The sequence below is a fragment of the Heliangelus exortis genome, chromosome 1 (assembly GCF_036169615.1).
Source record: "Heliangelus exortis chromosome 1, bHelExo1.hap1, whole genome shotgun sequence".
NCBI classification, from domain to species: Eukaryota; Metazoa; Chordata; class Aves; order Apodiformes; family Trochilidae; genus Heliangelus; species Heliangelus exortis.
The window spans coordinates 137,535,278-137,552,129 of record NC_092422.1 but is presented as its reverse complement, the minus strand read 5'-3'; the positions used below and the strand labels follow the sequence as shown (position 1 = coordinate 137,552,129).

General features: G+C 41.0%; 1 protein-coding gene across 1 annotated transcript; it reads right to left on the bottom strand.

Annotated features, from left to right (window-relative positions):
• Positions 1-7,054: 7,054 nt before the first annotated feature.
• On the bottom strand, positions 7,055-13,542 carry STMP1 (short transmembrane mitochondrial protein 1). Its single transcript, XM_071726935.1, has 3 exons — positions 13,390-13,542; positions 10,398-10,451; positions 7,055-7,518 (listed from the first exon to the last, which is right to left on the bottom strand). Exons 1-3 carry the CDS (start codon positions 13,402-13,404, stop codon positions 7,438-7,440), a joined length of 150 nt encoding a protein of 49 aa, XP_071583036.1. The 5' UTR covers positions 13,405-13,542; the 3' UTR covers positions 7,055-7,437.
• Between the last annotated feature and the right edge of the window lie 3,310 nt (positions 13,543-16,852).

Genomic DNA, 16,852 nt, shown 5'->3' with positions numbered 1-16,852 from the left:
CATTCTTCCTTTGTCAAGACATTCTCTTTCTGGTTTGCTCTCTTCCCAAGGCTCTCGTGACTCTGAGACTTTTACTATACACTGATCTTCTACTCCTTTTCACTTCATGGTTTATCCACCATCATCTTCAATTTGCTTAACTGCTCAGCAACCAATCACCCACCCTTCACCCTCCTAATACTCACTGCTCAGCTCCCATCAGGCCATGATATCCCACACCTTTTCCAGGGCATATGAACATGGGGTATTCTCATTTGCAAGAGAGATGAGCAGCTGGCATGCCAACCAGCTTTAGGGAGGTCCAGGATTACTCACAAACCAAATAAGGTGTCCAGCAATAGCACTGGGTAAATAGAAGTGGTTTGATGCTGTGCTGCATCATGCCAGATATTCAGTCCTGAATATCTGGCATAGTTTGTGTCTCAGAAGATTAGTGAAGAGAAATTTGGAGTGTACTTGGGCAAGGAGTTTTCCCAGCAGCCTTCTCAGCTGTTTTTGTGTTTCCAGGGCATTTTGCTGTCCATTAGTTGCTGCCACTTCCACTGTCATGTCCCATCAGGCACTGGCAGGCAGGCGGTGGGCTGTACTGGCCCTTTTTCCATATCAGATCAGTCAGTGCATGCCCCACAGACAGATTCTGCCCTTAGGCAGACAATTATTGTTTCCTTCATTTCACTGAAAACATAAGAAAATACATGAGAAAGGTATTTGGTGACAGAATTTGAATATCATAAAAGAAAACAACAGCAGATGAACAACAAGGTTAGGTTTGGGAAGCTTCATGGCTCCTAGTTTAACAGCAATGGGTGCTGATTGCAGTTTTATTTAATTTAATTAAAATTAGTGGGAAGTGGACAAAGAAGTGGGAAATGTGCACTGGTAGTTTTAAAGTAAGTAATCTTCAGAATTTTCTCTACCAATAACCACAGCTGAAATCTTTTCTTCAGAAGGGAAATAAGGCTGATTTCAAATGAAGTGATTTCAAGATGCTTTCAACATTCAGCACATATATCAAGCCCTAAAAACAAAAGTTCTGCTTTCTGCCCAGAATTTAGGATTTCTATCAAAAAGTATAATCACATAAACAAGCAGCAGTATACTATTTTATCTCAGTTTTTATTTCCTTTTATCAAAATTCTACTAAGGCTACATATGTATTCTTTTCACAGCGACATAAAACTTGAACAACCTCACCAAAGTAAACCAAAGTGATTTATACTGGGAAATTCTTCATTCTCCAGCTGATAATGTTTTACTTCTCAGGAAAAAAAACCCAGTGCATGATAGCTGTACTTAATGCTGGTACAGGGATTGTTCAGCTCTCTCTGGTTTGCAGAGAATTTGAGTAACAGAATTTTAAACAGGTCCCTATAGTTATTTCTCATACATTGATTAGTATCTTACTACTTGTTGCATCTTTCAACCCAAAGGTGCAGTTGACAGAGAAGGGGTCTGATTGGTGAGATAAAAAGTTGCAGAATCCCTGTTTTCATACAGAAAACCAACAATATGTTCCACACCAGCATCTGGGCTCCAAGGGTAGAAGAGTCAACACTGTAGTTGTGATTTGAATCAGTGATTTATAAGAATGGAATATTTAGGTATTTCCAAGATGTATCAAAGTATAAAGCCAAGAATTTTCATGAAAGTAAATTTGACCATCTGTGATTAATTTATGTTTTAGGTGAAAAAGCAAATAACCTCCACAGCTTTTGTTATCTCAGTACAAATTCAACAAAAATGACCTTGACTTGGGACTTTTAAAGGTTAGCATATACCATCAAGTATAACAAATAGAACTAGATGTCTCTTTCATGTCCCTCTAAGGCAAAAATAAAAAGACCTGTACAGAAAATTTCTTTATAGGCTTTATCAGCAATATATGCACTCCAGTGTCATAGAATCATAGAACGTTTTGGGCTGGAAGGGACCTTGAAGATGATCTAATTTGAATCCCCCTGCCAGAGGCAGGGACACCTCCAACTAGACCTGTTTTTTCCAAGACCCATCCAACCTGGCCTTGAACACTTCCAGGGAAGGAGCATCCACAACTTCTCTGGGCAGCCTGTGCCACTGTCTCAACACACTCACACTAAAGAATTTCTTCCTAATATCCAATCTAAACCTACCTTTCAGTTTGAAACTGTTGCCCCTTGAACTACATACCCTTGTAAAGAGTCCCTTCCCAGCTTTCCTGTAGGCCCCCTTTAGTCTTACTGAAAAGCTGCTATAAGGTCTCCCTGGAGTCTTCTCTTCCACCATCACTTCCTAATATTCAAGTAATTCTGCTTCACATAGAGTGGATATTGTTTTTTACACATATAGATATCAATTCACAATCATGCTTCTGCAAACAAAATCTAGACTTACAAAATCAACTCCTTTTTAATTTTGAAAATTTCAGTTTCTTCCTTTGCAACATTTCAATTTCCCCAGGAATCTAAGGATCATCTGAAATCTGGACCAACAGTAGTCTGGGCCCTTCAAAGCACATTTCCAGATGCTTGACATGTATGGAAAATCTCTCCAAAAAAGCACACATAGAGGAAGAACAACAGCTGTTGGTGCACAAAGCTGCCAACACCACAGGAAAAAAGAAAACCACAAAGGAGAGCCACAGTAGAAAAATTCCTCCTTTTCAAAGGCAATTAATATTTTAAATTATACCGTAACTCCCTTCAGCATCATCACTGAGAAATGTCCTGTGCAGTCAGATCACCCCTACATTACTGTACTCATCAAAAATCACTGTGAAGAGTGATACTCTACATTAGCAGGAGTCAAGCATCTTTACATTAATTTATAATAAAATTTTCTAATGTGGATGATGCTACCTTATGTGAAAACATAAAGAGTTGACTTCATTGAACTTTTCCCTATCCTTGTATATCCTCTGCAGCATAACTCATTTTTACAGAACATACTGTGATTTAACTGAGCCAAATGGGGTTAGGAAAGCAAATGCAAAGACCCTGAGTGCCTTAATGGCTCTAGTCAGCCTCACCTAGGACTTCCACCCACACCTTCTTCCCTTGGGCCCACGAGTCCCATCTATGCACAGATCTGGAGTTCCAGGCTCCTGTCTGCCTTTGGCCTTGCCTCTTGGATGGATGCAGAGCCTGAGCTGGAGACTTGTCTGCTGTCAGCTCTCTGGCCCCCTACTCCTCTTGCTGAACACATTTCCTGGGATGGACCTTGGGCTTGGTTCACCCCCTTGCTGTGCTTGGGGCTGACAAAGAACCCCACCACCAGACCTGCAGGGCTGTGCTCCACTTCAGAGGACACTTGACTGCTCTGGGGTCACCACTGGCTCCCAATTTTGTGGTAAGAAAAGTCTCTATAGGTACAACAGCTGCAAAAGGAAATCTAAGGAAATGCTGAGGAACCTGGACAACGTCTTTCTCAGGGGACCCTATTGTTTTTGAAAAGTTATGGTGATCCAAGAAGACCCCTGAGGACCAGACAAAAGCAAGAGTCACTCTTAGCTTCAAGAAGGAAAATTTAGGGAACTACAGGCTGGCCAGTCACACTTTAATCCTTGAGAAGGTGGTGGAACAAATCCTCCTGGAAGCTGCTTCCAAACATATGAAGGGTAAGAAACTGCCCGGCAAACTGATAATTAGCTTTGCTATCTGGCATTATGTATATTTTCAGTACTAACTCCATTCTATCAATGGAAGATGGTCTACAAGAGCCTTAGAGAAGCATTTTCAATCACAGGATAACATCCTCAATGCACAGTAACTATTTCAGAAGTCTTTTAGCAGCTCATATACTCTTTACCTCCCTTTTGCCTCAAGCTTCAAGCTCCTATGAAATGTCTCAAAAGAATAAATATGTAAAAATGGATACAACTGCATTTACGCTAAGAGCTTTTAGCAAAGGAAGGAAGTCCACGTTTTTTAGCTGGCAATTCCAGCTATCCACACAGGCATTTTGAATGTGCAGAAATTCACAATACCCATGTTAAGTGGGAAAATTGCTCCTAGGTATCTTGAAGATGCATTGATTCTGTGTGACCTGCTATGATGCTGCTGCATCCACAGTCCCTCTGAGCCTTCAGATGCAAGATCTGCATCAAGCAGCCACTATCCATGTATAATCTTTACCCTCTGAAATAGAAGGTTAATATTTACTATCATCCAGTATAGCCTCAAGTTGAATCAGCTAGGTAAAACACCTGATACAGTAATTGAGAAGACCACAAGCAGTGTGTTACAATGTTACACAGCTGTCCAGCTCACTATGTGGGACAAAAGACAGCTTGAGCTAAAATGGAAAGTGTTGCAAATAGTGTGAAACACTTAAGAAGCCATTTCTTTAATATTAATGAGCATATATTTTTTCTATAGCACTGCAGCTGTAGCTGGTTCACTTCACAATCTGATAGGAAAAAAAATAAATAATCCCAGCATCTACTTGCAACACCCAGCTGAATCTTTTGGCTCCAAATTACACTTTTAGAGTAATGTAGGCCTGTTTGGCAACAAATACAGACATTTTTAATATCTCTTCACATCTCTGTGCAAAGACAGGGAAGAACATGAAGCATGTCTGAGAAAAATAATCCAATTTTAAACACTAACGTAATTTTATATGACAAGCAAAGAAATATGACTGGGCTAGAGCCAGTAGATTTCAGTACTCTGCTTAAGAACAGAAAAGCAGAAACAGGATTTAAAAAAAAAAAAAAAAAAAAGAATCTAGGGGAAACTAAGTTCATTACATCCGCAGTGGTATTAGAACAGCTGCACGGTGCTGTTTTCTATGGAAAAGTTTTATTTTAAAGATCAGAGTATACACTACTACTGCAGTAGTAGCTAAACATAACTGTACTTTACCTGTGAACTCCCTTCACCAAGCACATTGTTGCCATCATCTTCAACACATATCGCTACCATAAGTTTTCTGACAACCGTTCAACAAACAATTTCTCCCAATTTGAGTTTGTTGAGTGTTTACCATAGGAAGAGATCATAGTGTAGCTACCAAGACTGTCTGAGCTGAGGGGGCTTTTAAACTCACTAAATATTTATTAGTGAACATTCAAAGTTTTTATGTAAGCTACACATTTCAGAGCAGATCGTGGAAGGAAGGATGGGAAATTATCAGTGAACTATTTCTCATGTGTGTGTGTGTATATATATATATATATATATAAATATCAAAAAAATCTTTAAGGAGAATCTTTAGATGGGAAATACTTTCCTCAGTTGCAGGACTGCATTGTGGAAGAACACTGCCATCACCAGACTTTGGAAAAGAAAGCAGAAATTTGGCATAACGTAATCTGTAAATGTGTCTTTGCTGATTCTGTTACAATCCTGAGTTGGAATCCACCCAGATACATCTGAGTACAAGGGTTTGGAGCAGATGATGAAAACTGCAGTGGGTACATAGGGAATCGTGTACTTAAAAACTTTCAAGCTATGTTTATCTCCGATAGTGCAGTCCACTGGGTCTACAAAGCAAAACACTTCGTACCCAAAGTTTGGGGTGTTTTCCTTCTGAATGTCTCAAGGCCTGCTTCATGGACTAAACACCCATTAGAGACCAAAGCACATCTTCTGGTTTAGTCTTTTCTGAAAGGAATCCACTCTGCTTGTAGGCAGCAGGTGCCAGGACTTGCCGGGTGATGGGCCCGGACGGTGCTCGCCCCACCTGTGCCCAGTTGGGGCTGGCCCAGGTGCGCATGCCCGGGATCGGCAGGGAGTGGTTCCTGAGCAGGCTCCAGAGCCAGGCGGATCGAAGTTAGTTCACTGATACTAACCCGGACCAACACTAGCTCGATTGACTCTGTTCGTGAACCGAGCTCGCGCCCACGGCAAGATTCGTCTCACGCAACACTGCTCTACAGTTTTCTTGTGATGAGAACAAAAACATGGTAAAAGAACAATTCACTTTGAAGCTACACTCCTTATTCTAACTGAAGCACTCTAGGCATGTTTTAGTGAAAAGCCTGAAGTAGAGGAGAAGGTACCTTTCTTGTGCTTGTTCCTCCTAGTCCTCCAAAACAGTTCATCACCAGGCACCGTTACTCAAATATCTTTCTGGTACCTATCCTCAAAATTAGCATTTCCATAGAGTAGATAAAAGCAGAGAGACCCTTTATTGCAACTAGTACATCTAGTAGCAAAGATAGAAAATTTGTCCTTCAAGTTCTGAAAAGGACTGTCAAGGAGACTCTGTGACTTAAGTCACCTTACAAAGTTGATAGGACTCTCATATTTTACAGGGGAGAAAAATGAACTTAATTCAACAACCTATCAAATAACTTAATCTATTCAAATTACTGCAATATTTTCTTCAAAATTTACAACAGAGTTCCTGCAAAACTATGATTTCCAAATGTAGCCTTAGCTACATTGATGTGCTTTTTCTCACACACCATACTTTTCAGTGGCAGGAATGGGTGCAGTATACCACAGACAGACAATAAAGGACCCAGCAGATAAATGATTCTAATCCAAAGAAAATGCATGGTAGACAACTGAACCAAATGAAAAGGCAAAAAGCTGAAGATCATGCAGAGGAATTTATGGAATACCAGACATAGTTGCGGGAAATACTGAGCTTGAGCCCTTAGTCCACACCAAGAGGCAGTAAAAAAAAAAAAATACTTGGAATGATTGCACACACTGGACCACCAAGTACACAGAGTGAGTGTTCTGGATTCCCAGAATAACTGCTGACCTCCACGTTCCCCAGTTATCACTTACGGAAGATAACTCTTCTCTCTTCCATCCTCCCTACTGCTACAGAGACATCCCCAAGCAACAAGCAGAAAGGGGAGAAGAAGAGGCAACAATAGAAGCAGCACTGAATTTGAAACACAGGTTAAAGTTAATGGCCTTTTGCACTTCTTGAAATCAGACATGTTTGTGACAAGTCAGCACTGCTGAAAGTGGTCATTAAGCATAATGGAAAAAGCAGGAGCTCCCCCGTGGCCCCCCCAAGCCCAAAGTTCAACAAATGAACTTTCCCATCTCCAGTAATGGAATGAGGATTGGTAGGAGAATGAAGTAGCACTGCTCACAACAAATGACAAGATAGGTAACTTCTTGATGCATTTAATTCCTTTTGCGATGTTCTAAGAACTAGGGAATTACAAAGTGTGAGGTATGCACAGTACCAGGACTAAAAGGACTCCAGTTGGATCAGGTAAAAATGGGTTACAAAATATTAGGAAAAGCAGTAACGAAAAATACAAACGATCTTATCCAGTCACATATCAGCTGCAAATCCAAACTCTGAAACCCTTGAAAATCAGTCCCAGGGAAAGTTCGAGGCTGTACTTTCAAAAGAAGGACATTCCATTTCTAGGAGACTAAAAGTGGAGGAATCTCCCATGCCAACCCCCTACTTGATCTTCGTTGCCTGAAACGTAAACTGCATCCTTGATGCATGCACAGAGGTGACCTGGGAAGCATCGCTCTGTTAGGACTTGTCACTGGGAGGTTTCTTCTTAGCTTCCACATCCTTCTTAAACTCTTCGAGCTTCTTTGCAATATTAGGGATCTTTGAAGATAAAAGCAAGAAACAAATAAATATCACACAAATTACTAAAAAATCCTGAGATGTGTAAGCCACAGCAGGAAAGACAATACCATAAATGCAACAAGAACTTCCATGAAATTTAAACTCGTTTTTAAGATACTAGATTCCAAGATCTGTTACCTTATAAAAAGCAGCACCAAGCTAATGGCAAATGAAGCACCTCAACTAGGCTACAGCAAATGTTTTAGAGATTGTTAAAACTAAAAGTCAACTAGTGGTGATGGGAACAAGGGGAAGAAAAAAAATCATCTCACAGCACATTTGGTAAAACCAGTCTGTTTTCTTTACTAAGAGAGGACAAAGTGTCAAGGATAAGCCAGCTTAAGAACTGATGCACAGACTTCAATAATGACTTTCAGAGAGGAAATTAGATTGCACTATACTAGGTAAAAACCAAGAGAGATGTTCAAGAGCAGCAAATATGTTCTCAAAAAAAATCTATGAAGAAATACTTTTCCTGGTCCGTTTTGTGGGAAAAAAAATTCCCCACAGGGGTATGCTACTTCGTTGTTAATTGGCAACATTTTGCAGTTTCACACTTGAATGAAAATTCAGTTTACTGCTTGTGAACTTCAAAATGTCATCTTCCTCTTGAAAATAAATACATTTATGTATTTATTTCCTCTTGAAAATAAATACATTTTGGTAAAGCAACCCAATGGTAGATTTTGACAAGTTTTAAATCAATAAGAAAAAAGGGGTAACTTCTAGGAGCAAGGAATAGATTATCTCATTACTCTAGCTAAAACTGGGACTTGACAACACAGGATTTTACAAGACAAGTGATAAAAACGGAAATAAAATCACAGTTTGCACTATAAAAAAAAAACCCCAAAAACATGAACTTTAACTTCATATATAACCTGCCAACAGAACAGAAGGAAAATTAATCAAAACTGATTTCAGTTCTCTCATTGGATGGCTTGAGACTAGTAGCACCAGTAATATAATAAGTTTCTCTCTTATATTCCCTTTCAAACTTTATCTCTGTTGGAGTGAATGAAACAAAAATCCAGACTGTAACCCGCCTGACATTTAAGATAAACTAAGAGAACTCCACTCCAGTCAGCAGAATCTTCCATGTGCTTATAACCAAGCACATCCGTGTACAGCGGCAGAATTAAGACCTCATTATGACAAGTTTATCTTAGATGTCAGTTAAAACAAATGAACCTTGATACCAGCAATAATACCACCTTGATACCCTTCACACTGCACATCAGTGTTACTTACATTCATTCCCAGGGAACCATTTCATAGAATCATAGAACCATAGAATTGGCTGGGTTGGAAGGGACCTCAGAGATCATCAAGTCCAACCCTTGATCCACTACTGCTGCAGTTACCAGACCATGGCACTGAGTGCCACATCCAGTCTCTTTTTAAATATCTCCAGGAATGGAGAATCCACCACTTCCCTGGGCAGCCCATTCCAATGCCTGATCACCCTCTCCATAAAGAAATTCTTTCTAATGTCCAACCTAAACCTCCCCCGGCACAACTTGAGACCGTGCCCTCTTGTCTTGCTGAGAGTTGCCTGGGAAAAGAGACCAACCCCCCCCTGGCTACCCCCTCCTTTCAGGGAGTTGTAGAGAGTGATGAGGTCTCCTCTGAGCCTCCTCTTCTCCAGGCTGAACAGCCCCAGCTCCCTCAGCCTCTCCTCATAGGATCTGTGCTCGAGTCCTTTCACCAGCCTGGTTGCCCTCCTTTGGACCTGCTCTAGGACCTCGATATCCTTCCTAAACTGAGGGGCCCAGAACTGGACACAGGACTCGAGGTGTGCAAATCAAAAGCAAACGTCCCCCTCTTGTGGTACTACTTATAATAGCATACACTCTAAATACTACAATAACTAGTACTAGAAAAGCAACATACAATGTTTACAATACATATTGATACACATGTTCTTATGATTATATTATGATTATATTTTCATAATGCTATTTAAAATATATTGGAAAGAACAAACAGCTTTTTATTAGTGTTCTAATTGGAGTGACTGGACAGGAAACATCACAAAAGTTCGTCTATGAGCAAAAAAATAATTCTTCAAACAAGATTATTTCAATATTGAAGACTAAAGGAAAGCAAAACATAAATGTCTTAGATTTGAGCTTCAACAGCTTGTTTTTAAAACAAGGCTAATATAGATTGCATAATAATGGAAAAATTATTTGTTGTAGATTTCATTAACTCCACTACCCTGAAAATAGCTAAGTGGCACTGCTCTTACAAGGGTTTCTGCTGATTCTGAAGAAATTAAAACCTTGTATGGAAGACTCTGCTCTAAATCTTCTTCTTCAACTCCAACTCTCACTGTGAGAAAAAAAGGAAAAAAAGAATGCAGGTCGATATACTGTTTGAAGTATGAGCAGGTGCTGATTTTTCCCAAAAAAAAGCTAGCAAAGCTTATTCTGATTAATGTAACAGCAGATGCTCTGTAGGATTTTAAAGTAACAAACAGCTATACTGAGTGGAAAACATAAGTAGACAGACCATCAAGAGTCAAGAAAACATTATTTTAGTGCTAGTACAATGCATGAGAAGGTTCTAAACCTTTTCTGTTGCTCCTGGCTTTATCTATGTAGATGCTTATTCACAATACGTATCCTGTAGGGCCCCAAAAGCAATTAAGGCTTTAAGTATTACTCCATCACTGAGATGTCAAAGAGGCAGGTGATTTGGTTCCGTTTACATTCCAGTTCCTTTGTAACTGAAGTCAGTATGATGTGCATTCTGTTTAAGTAAAATAAACCATCAAAATAAAGATTGATTCAGTTCTGAATGAGAGAAAACCTTATATTTTCAGTTCAAAATACAAAGAATACAAAGATACTCACATCATAGTTCTGAGCCAGATACATCCCAACCACATTGCCAAGAGTAAAACCAAGCTAAAAAAGAAGACACAGAGAAAAGAGTATTTAACATCCTTTCATCGAAAGCACATTGGTTAAAATAATTAAAAAATAAAAGTAAAAATCTTGCAAGTCATGTGAGCACTAAAGAGTTTCAATTCTGCTCGAACTTAATTTCCCACCCTTCTTCCAGAGTTGCAATTTTACCCATGCTATTCATCAGGAAAATCTTATTGTCATTTCCTAAATACATCACAGTTGTGTTTTAACTATGCAGTTCTATGATTACTAGGATCAGATTATGATCATCTTTGTAAAATTCTTTACACTCACAAAGGCAGCCCACCTGTTTGCCAGCTGAGGAAAATTCTCAAGCATACCAACATTTTTAGAGTGAAAGAAATTCCTCTCTTCAAAGACAAGTGATGAGATTTTCATTGAGCAGCTCCTTAAGATACTGGGGTTTATTTGTATCATTGCACTTCACAATGAGTATGTTCTATACTATGAAAGCTCACTGGACTATTTTAGAAAGGGACACTTAATTATTAATATTGTTCCTTTATTGCCAGTATACGAATCACTCTATAATGACAGCTGAGAACAGTTCTATGTAAATAAAATGGTTTTGGCTATGGTCAGTACTGTGAAAATAAGAATAGCTTAAGAAAAATAAAACCACTGCCCACAGTAACAACTTTGTCATCACATACTGACTAGAAATTTGTTCCACACCCAAAGGAGGATGTAGTGCAGCTTGTATTTCTATAAGCATTGTTGGTAAAAAGCTAGCTGGCTGTAGAAAAGTGCTTGAAAACTGTCAAATGAACCAGGACTGCATGATCACTTTAGTATGCTCTTAAACAGATTTTTGGTCTTATTCTTTGTTTACTATTAGTTTTTAAGGAGCTTAACTTTAAAAATTTAGGAAAAAGTCAGGGATTTTTTGTGTGTGTACTTCAGTGGTTATTATTAGCTCTTGTGTTTCAATTATCAATCCTCTGAGAGATATTAACATTGTACTGATGTAAACCAAACGTGATTCTTCTTAATGCAGACCACCAGTCTAGCAGAGAAATTCCTGTATATTTAACACTGAGAACTCCCTTGAAAACACAACCCCAGTCCTTGTTTATGAGCCCTTTTCTAGGCTTTCACCCTTTCACATTTCCAAAGATGGACCAACTATCATATTCTGCTGTGTGACTTATCCTGTAAACATAGCACTGACATCAGTATTCCCTTCAAGTGTAATCCTTTACTAAAAGTCTTGCACTGCATCCAAGAGCCATCTATCCAGTTACTTTTATAGTTGACAATTCAAGCAGAGAGAAACATTTCACTGTTTAGACTTCAATAATGTGGATATCAAAACATGCAGCCAATCAAAATGTGCATGTTAACTAAGGACAACAGGGCTGGTGAGAATTCAGGGTCTTCCAGTTTCTACCCAGCACTTCAAGCTGCACTTTGAACAAATGTTTGTTTTATGCTTGACTCTGGATAGCAAAAATACCTGGTTTGCAAGATTACCCCTTTATCTCCCAGTTACAGCCCTAACAAGGAAGAGCAAGAGTCAAACACACAATCTACACCCAACGAGGGAAGAAACTCAGTCAGTGTATTTTTTTTCTAACCTCTAGTCCCTAATCAAAAAGTCATAATTTGTAAAAGGGTTTCATCTAGCAGCTGCAACAGAAAAAATATTAGCAGCAAGAAAGAAGAGTTGATACACACAGAAACTTTGAAAGAGGCTATGTGTATTTACTCTTACTGAGCGTTTTCAGTGAAGAGGAGACTGTAAGAGAGAGCTACAGAAATTACTTGTTATTACATTTTATTCTGAATTTGAGAGAAGAAATAGGTCTTATTTATTCTTCTAATAAAAAAACATGAGTGCCTCACTACTTAAAATCGGTCATCTCTTCTTGCTCTGTATCTGGGTACACTGGGTATGAAACTTATAAGTCAGCTGAATCACATTTTGCCCAGTAAAATTTGAAAGGTCACCTTGGGACGTATCTGAATGAAACTAAAACCCTACAGTATCCCTCACACCACTAGAGTGAAAAACAGGGGACTGTTTCCATGCTTTTCTATAGCAGAAACCATCATCTTTTCTAGTCAGGTAATTTATTTCCAAACCTGGCAGTATTAAAAATACCAGCATCGATTAAGTATTTCCTAAGATTAGGCAGGTATCCAACTTCAGACACCCAGAAGAGTTTAGGAGAACAAACAGAAAGAAGTATTAAAGCAAGAATAATACAAAAGCATTTGTTCTATTAATTTTGCTGTTGTGAAGGGGATGTAATGAAAGACCCCTCGCCTTTACGTCTCCCCACAAAAATCCCCATCTCCAGCGGTAAATGTTTAAAGGGAAGCAAAATGGCCCAAGACTTAAAACACACAAAAGGAGGGAGGTACGTATGCTATTACAAAGACATTCGAGCATCAGGAGGGCATCAAAAACCTGATCAATCTGCAAATTAAGGGTATGACTTCGGAGGAAAAAAAAAAAAAAAAAAGGCAGAATTCCATATTCGGAGTGTTTTTAAGGCAGTGCCGCTGCCGGGAGCAGGGGTAAGCGCCGAGGATCGGGGCGAGGCGACTCAAGGGGTCACAGGGCGGGTCTGAAGGAACCGGGGAAGGGAAAACGCCCGAAGCCGCACCCACGGGGATGCCGCGCTGCCGGAGAGCCAAAACTGGGCGCAGTCTCCCCATTTGAGCAGCCCCACGGCCACGGGGGGAGAGAATCACGCCCCGGGGCAGAAGCGCTGGTAGAGACACTGCCGTGCTGAGGGGAGAGGCCGCCGGCGGCCCCTCGGGCCTCTCAGTGTGCGGGCGGGGACCGCTCACAGCAAATTTCCTCCCTCCCCTCGCCAAGGAGCGGCCACCACCGCCGCCCGCCTCGCTCCGCCCTGCCGCGAAATGGCGGCGGCGCCGTCGTCGCCACCGCCCCGCGGAGCCTTACCAAGAACTGCAGCATGGCGGCCGCCTGCCTGCTCCCCTGCCTCCCTGCTTGCCTGCTGGGGAAGTCAGGCGGGCGGTGACGGCTCCTCTTCCGGCTGCCAACCGGCCCGCCCTTACCGCCGCGGGGAGGGGTGCACCCGGTACCGCCCGCCCGCCCGCCCGCCCTGGGGCTCACCCGCGGCTTCCGTCCCGCCCGCCCCCCCGGGTCTGGGAAGAACCCGGGGAGAACCCGGGGGTGGATGCTTGGGGCAGCACCTCCGGCATCGCTCCGCTCCGATTTTAGGGATGATGAAGAGCGCAAAGAGGGCTGCGGGACCTTTTTTAAAGCCTCCCTGCCGAAGCACAGGAGGGGAGTCTGGTTGCCGGCCAGGGAGCGGGGCAGCACCGCGGAATCAGGGCAGTTAAATGAGAGTCTCTTTAATCTTAAATGAGAGTTTTTTACAGAACGGGTCTTAAAGGAAGGATCAGGTGAACCAGACACTTAGATGCGGACGAAATTCTGTATGGTTTGGTGTCCCCTGCCTCAATGCCTCAATCTCAGCCTCTTGTGGCAGACAAGGCTGAAAGAAACTTTTCCTTCTTTTTTCCCTTCCTTACTTAACACTCACCAGACCTCAACTTGGGTACCCAGGGACAAGTTTGGGGCCACAGCGTAAGAAGGACTTGGACAAACTGGAGGAGGCTTAGCAGAGAACCCTAGAAGCTGGTCAGGGCAGGAGACCTCCCTGTGAAGGGAGGCTGAAGGAGCATCCATGGCTCAGCCACAGAGAGGGATCTGATGTCCCCCCCCCAAAAAAGGGGGGTGAGGTATTGGTAAGCTGGAGCCAGAATCTTCATATTATGCACCAGGAGAGGCACCAGGGACAAGATGAAATGAGAGGATGCCTGTGTGTAGGGACAGACCCTTCTGTCACTTGCCAGAGAGGCCCTGATTACCCAGAGACTGTGCTGTCTCCGCCTGTGGAGGTTTCCAAGACCCAGCAGGGTTAAACCCTGAGCAACCCACTCAGCTCAGAGCTGGTTCTGCCCTGAGCAGGAGGTTGCACCAGGGACTTCCTGAGGGTTCCTCCCACCTGAATCATCCTATGATCCCACCAGAGCTTTCAAAAAAAAAAAAAAAAAAAACAAACCAACAACTGTGTTCTCTTTTTTGTTCCTTCTTTCCCTCTTTCCTTTTTATTTTTTAATTTTTTTTTCCTACTTGCATGATTAGAAAATGAAGAGTAATTGTCCAAGTGGAACACTGGGTTACTGGGTTTAGTTACTTGTAATGGCTACACTTAAGTAAATAAGATTTGAGCAGAAAATATCAGGGAGATTTTTCCTCCTGAAAATCATTAAGAGACTGGAAACTATTGGAATATATTACAAATCTCTTTCATGTGTTGTTTCAGATTAAAAAAATAAAATCCAAAAGAAAAGAAACAGAGCTGAAAAAACAACAACAATAATAATAATAACAAAAACCAAAATGAACCCCCCCCCCCAAAAAAAAAAAAAAAAAAAACAACCCAAAACAAAACCAAAAAACCCAACAAAACAACTGCAAACCAAAACCCCTCCATCTGGGTGTTGTGGAACTATTGGGCATCTCTGTAGTCAAACCAAGTTAACTAAATAAGCCTCCCTTTCCAGAAATCTCAAATGTTCCATGTAGTAGACAACATGTAGCTTTCTTGTTTTCTGGAGCAGGTTACCTTACTGAAGTAAAGAAGTATCTTCTACCCCACTTAGGAAAAGAAGCACAGAAAGATACTAAGTAACTTTAACTTTTTTTTTTTTTTTCTCCTGTCCTGGTGATACTGTAGTGAGGAGCCAGACTTGAGGCAACTTTCTTTTGAATTTCAGGCTATCCCAAAGCCTGCTGTGTTTTGCTTCTTTCTCTGGGCCAGAGTTGACTTTTGGAAATCTCACACAGAATTTTGGATGGATGTGGCACAAGAACCAGGCTTGGGACTCCTTGCTTTCTGGATTAGTCCTCTCTGGAGTCTTGGAAATGAGCTTTGGTTGTGAAGCAGGAACAAATCACCTGGTAAATATATTTTCCTAATGCTAAGGCCTTCTACGCATGTGGAGGATCAGAGCATTAAGATAGTATTGCAGGCTACAGCCAGAGCACATCAGAAATCAGGAAGAAACAAGGCTTTTAGTAAAAGTAATGCCTCCACAGTATCATCATAGGGAAATAAAGTTTTTCCTGTTTCCTGCTTATTAAAAATGTTGTTGCTATGCTTCAACTAATGACTACAACATCTGTTAGACAGTCTTGGCTCAACAGCACTGTACAGCGTTGTTTTCCTACATGCAGTGAATTTTATCTGTGACATTCAGTGGACAGCCAAAATTAATTTTTTCCTTTAAAGTAAACCCATTCCATTTGCATCAGTCAATGCTGAATCATTTTCAATTAGAGACTTCAGAGAATAGGTTTGATGGATGACATGGTCTTAGAAGGAAGAGCTCAGTCTGACAGCTAAAATTGCAATTCCTGAACTTTTAGACCTGGGGAAAAAATAATAATTAAAAAATAATAATAATTTTTAAAAGGAAAAGAACAAGGTTGGGGTTTTTTTTTCTTTTTTTGAGCTACCCCAGATATGACTTCACCTCAGACCACAGAGAGTCTTATAATCAAGCAGCTCTTACTTCAGCCTGGACATTGACTGTAACTTGGTTGGGATGCATGTATTGATCTTGAGGAAGAGAAGGAATCAGGAAGAGGCACACAAAACTGTCTCCAACACTACTGATACTCTTCTGGGCAATGTTCAAGAGGTGACAGGAGTCCATTGTGCTCCATGGCACTGGTTTTGTTTTGTGTGCTTGGGCATGCCCTGTTATATGACCTGCTTTTCATTTGCTTTGTTTTTTTCATTCCCTCCTTGTCTTGACAGAGTAGGGTACAAGTTACAATCATTCTCAGACGCAGGGCTCAAGGGTGTCCTGTTTAGGTACTTGTTTTATGTTTGTTGTCTTCCTTTGGGTACTTTTTGCAGCTTCATCTCTTGTATCTACCAGCTGTTGCCATAGAGATTGGTGGAGAACGTGGAGAACAGGGCAAGGAGCAGCAGCCCAGGTGAGAGTATTTTGAACTTGTGTGACACCAAGCTGCTGCACTAACTGATTTACAACATCTTTGCTTTAGCTTCTTTCACTTTGCCATCACACACGGACGTTTTAGGAAACTGAGTCATCTTGTGAGTAAAGAAACAACAGGTCTGAATTGAGAAGTGGATTATCTGCAGTATAAAGAATGTGAGTACTAGTGAGATCCCAGGAGCTAGTGCTTGCATTTCATAAAAAAATTGCTGAAATGCTGAATATCAAGCTCAGTGAGTTCTTCAGTCACCTGCAGATGAGACATACAGATAGTCTTATAATTTTGAACAATAATCTTCTGCAGGCAAATTCTAAAGGCCACAATAATACCCATACATATAATGAACGATGTCTCTGGAAACATT

Bases quoted from the DNA above. Each gene is read 5' to 3' on its own strand.
- STMP1 (XM_071726935.1), bottom strand. The intron at 7,519-10,397 runs GTGAGTATCTTT...TTATCTTCAAAG, and splicing joins ATCTGGCTCAGAACTATGAT to ATCCCTAATATTGCAAAGAA.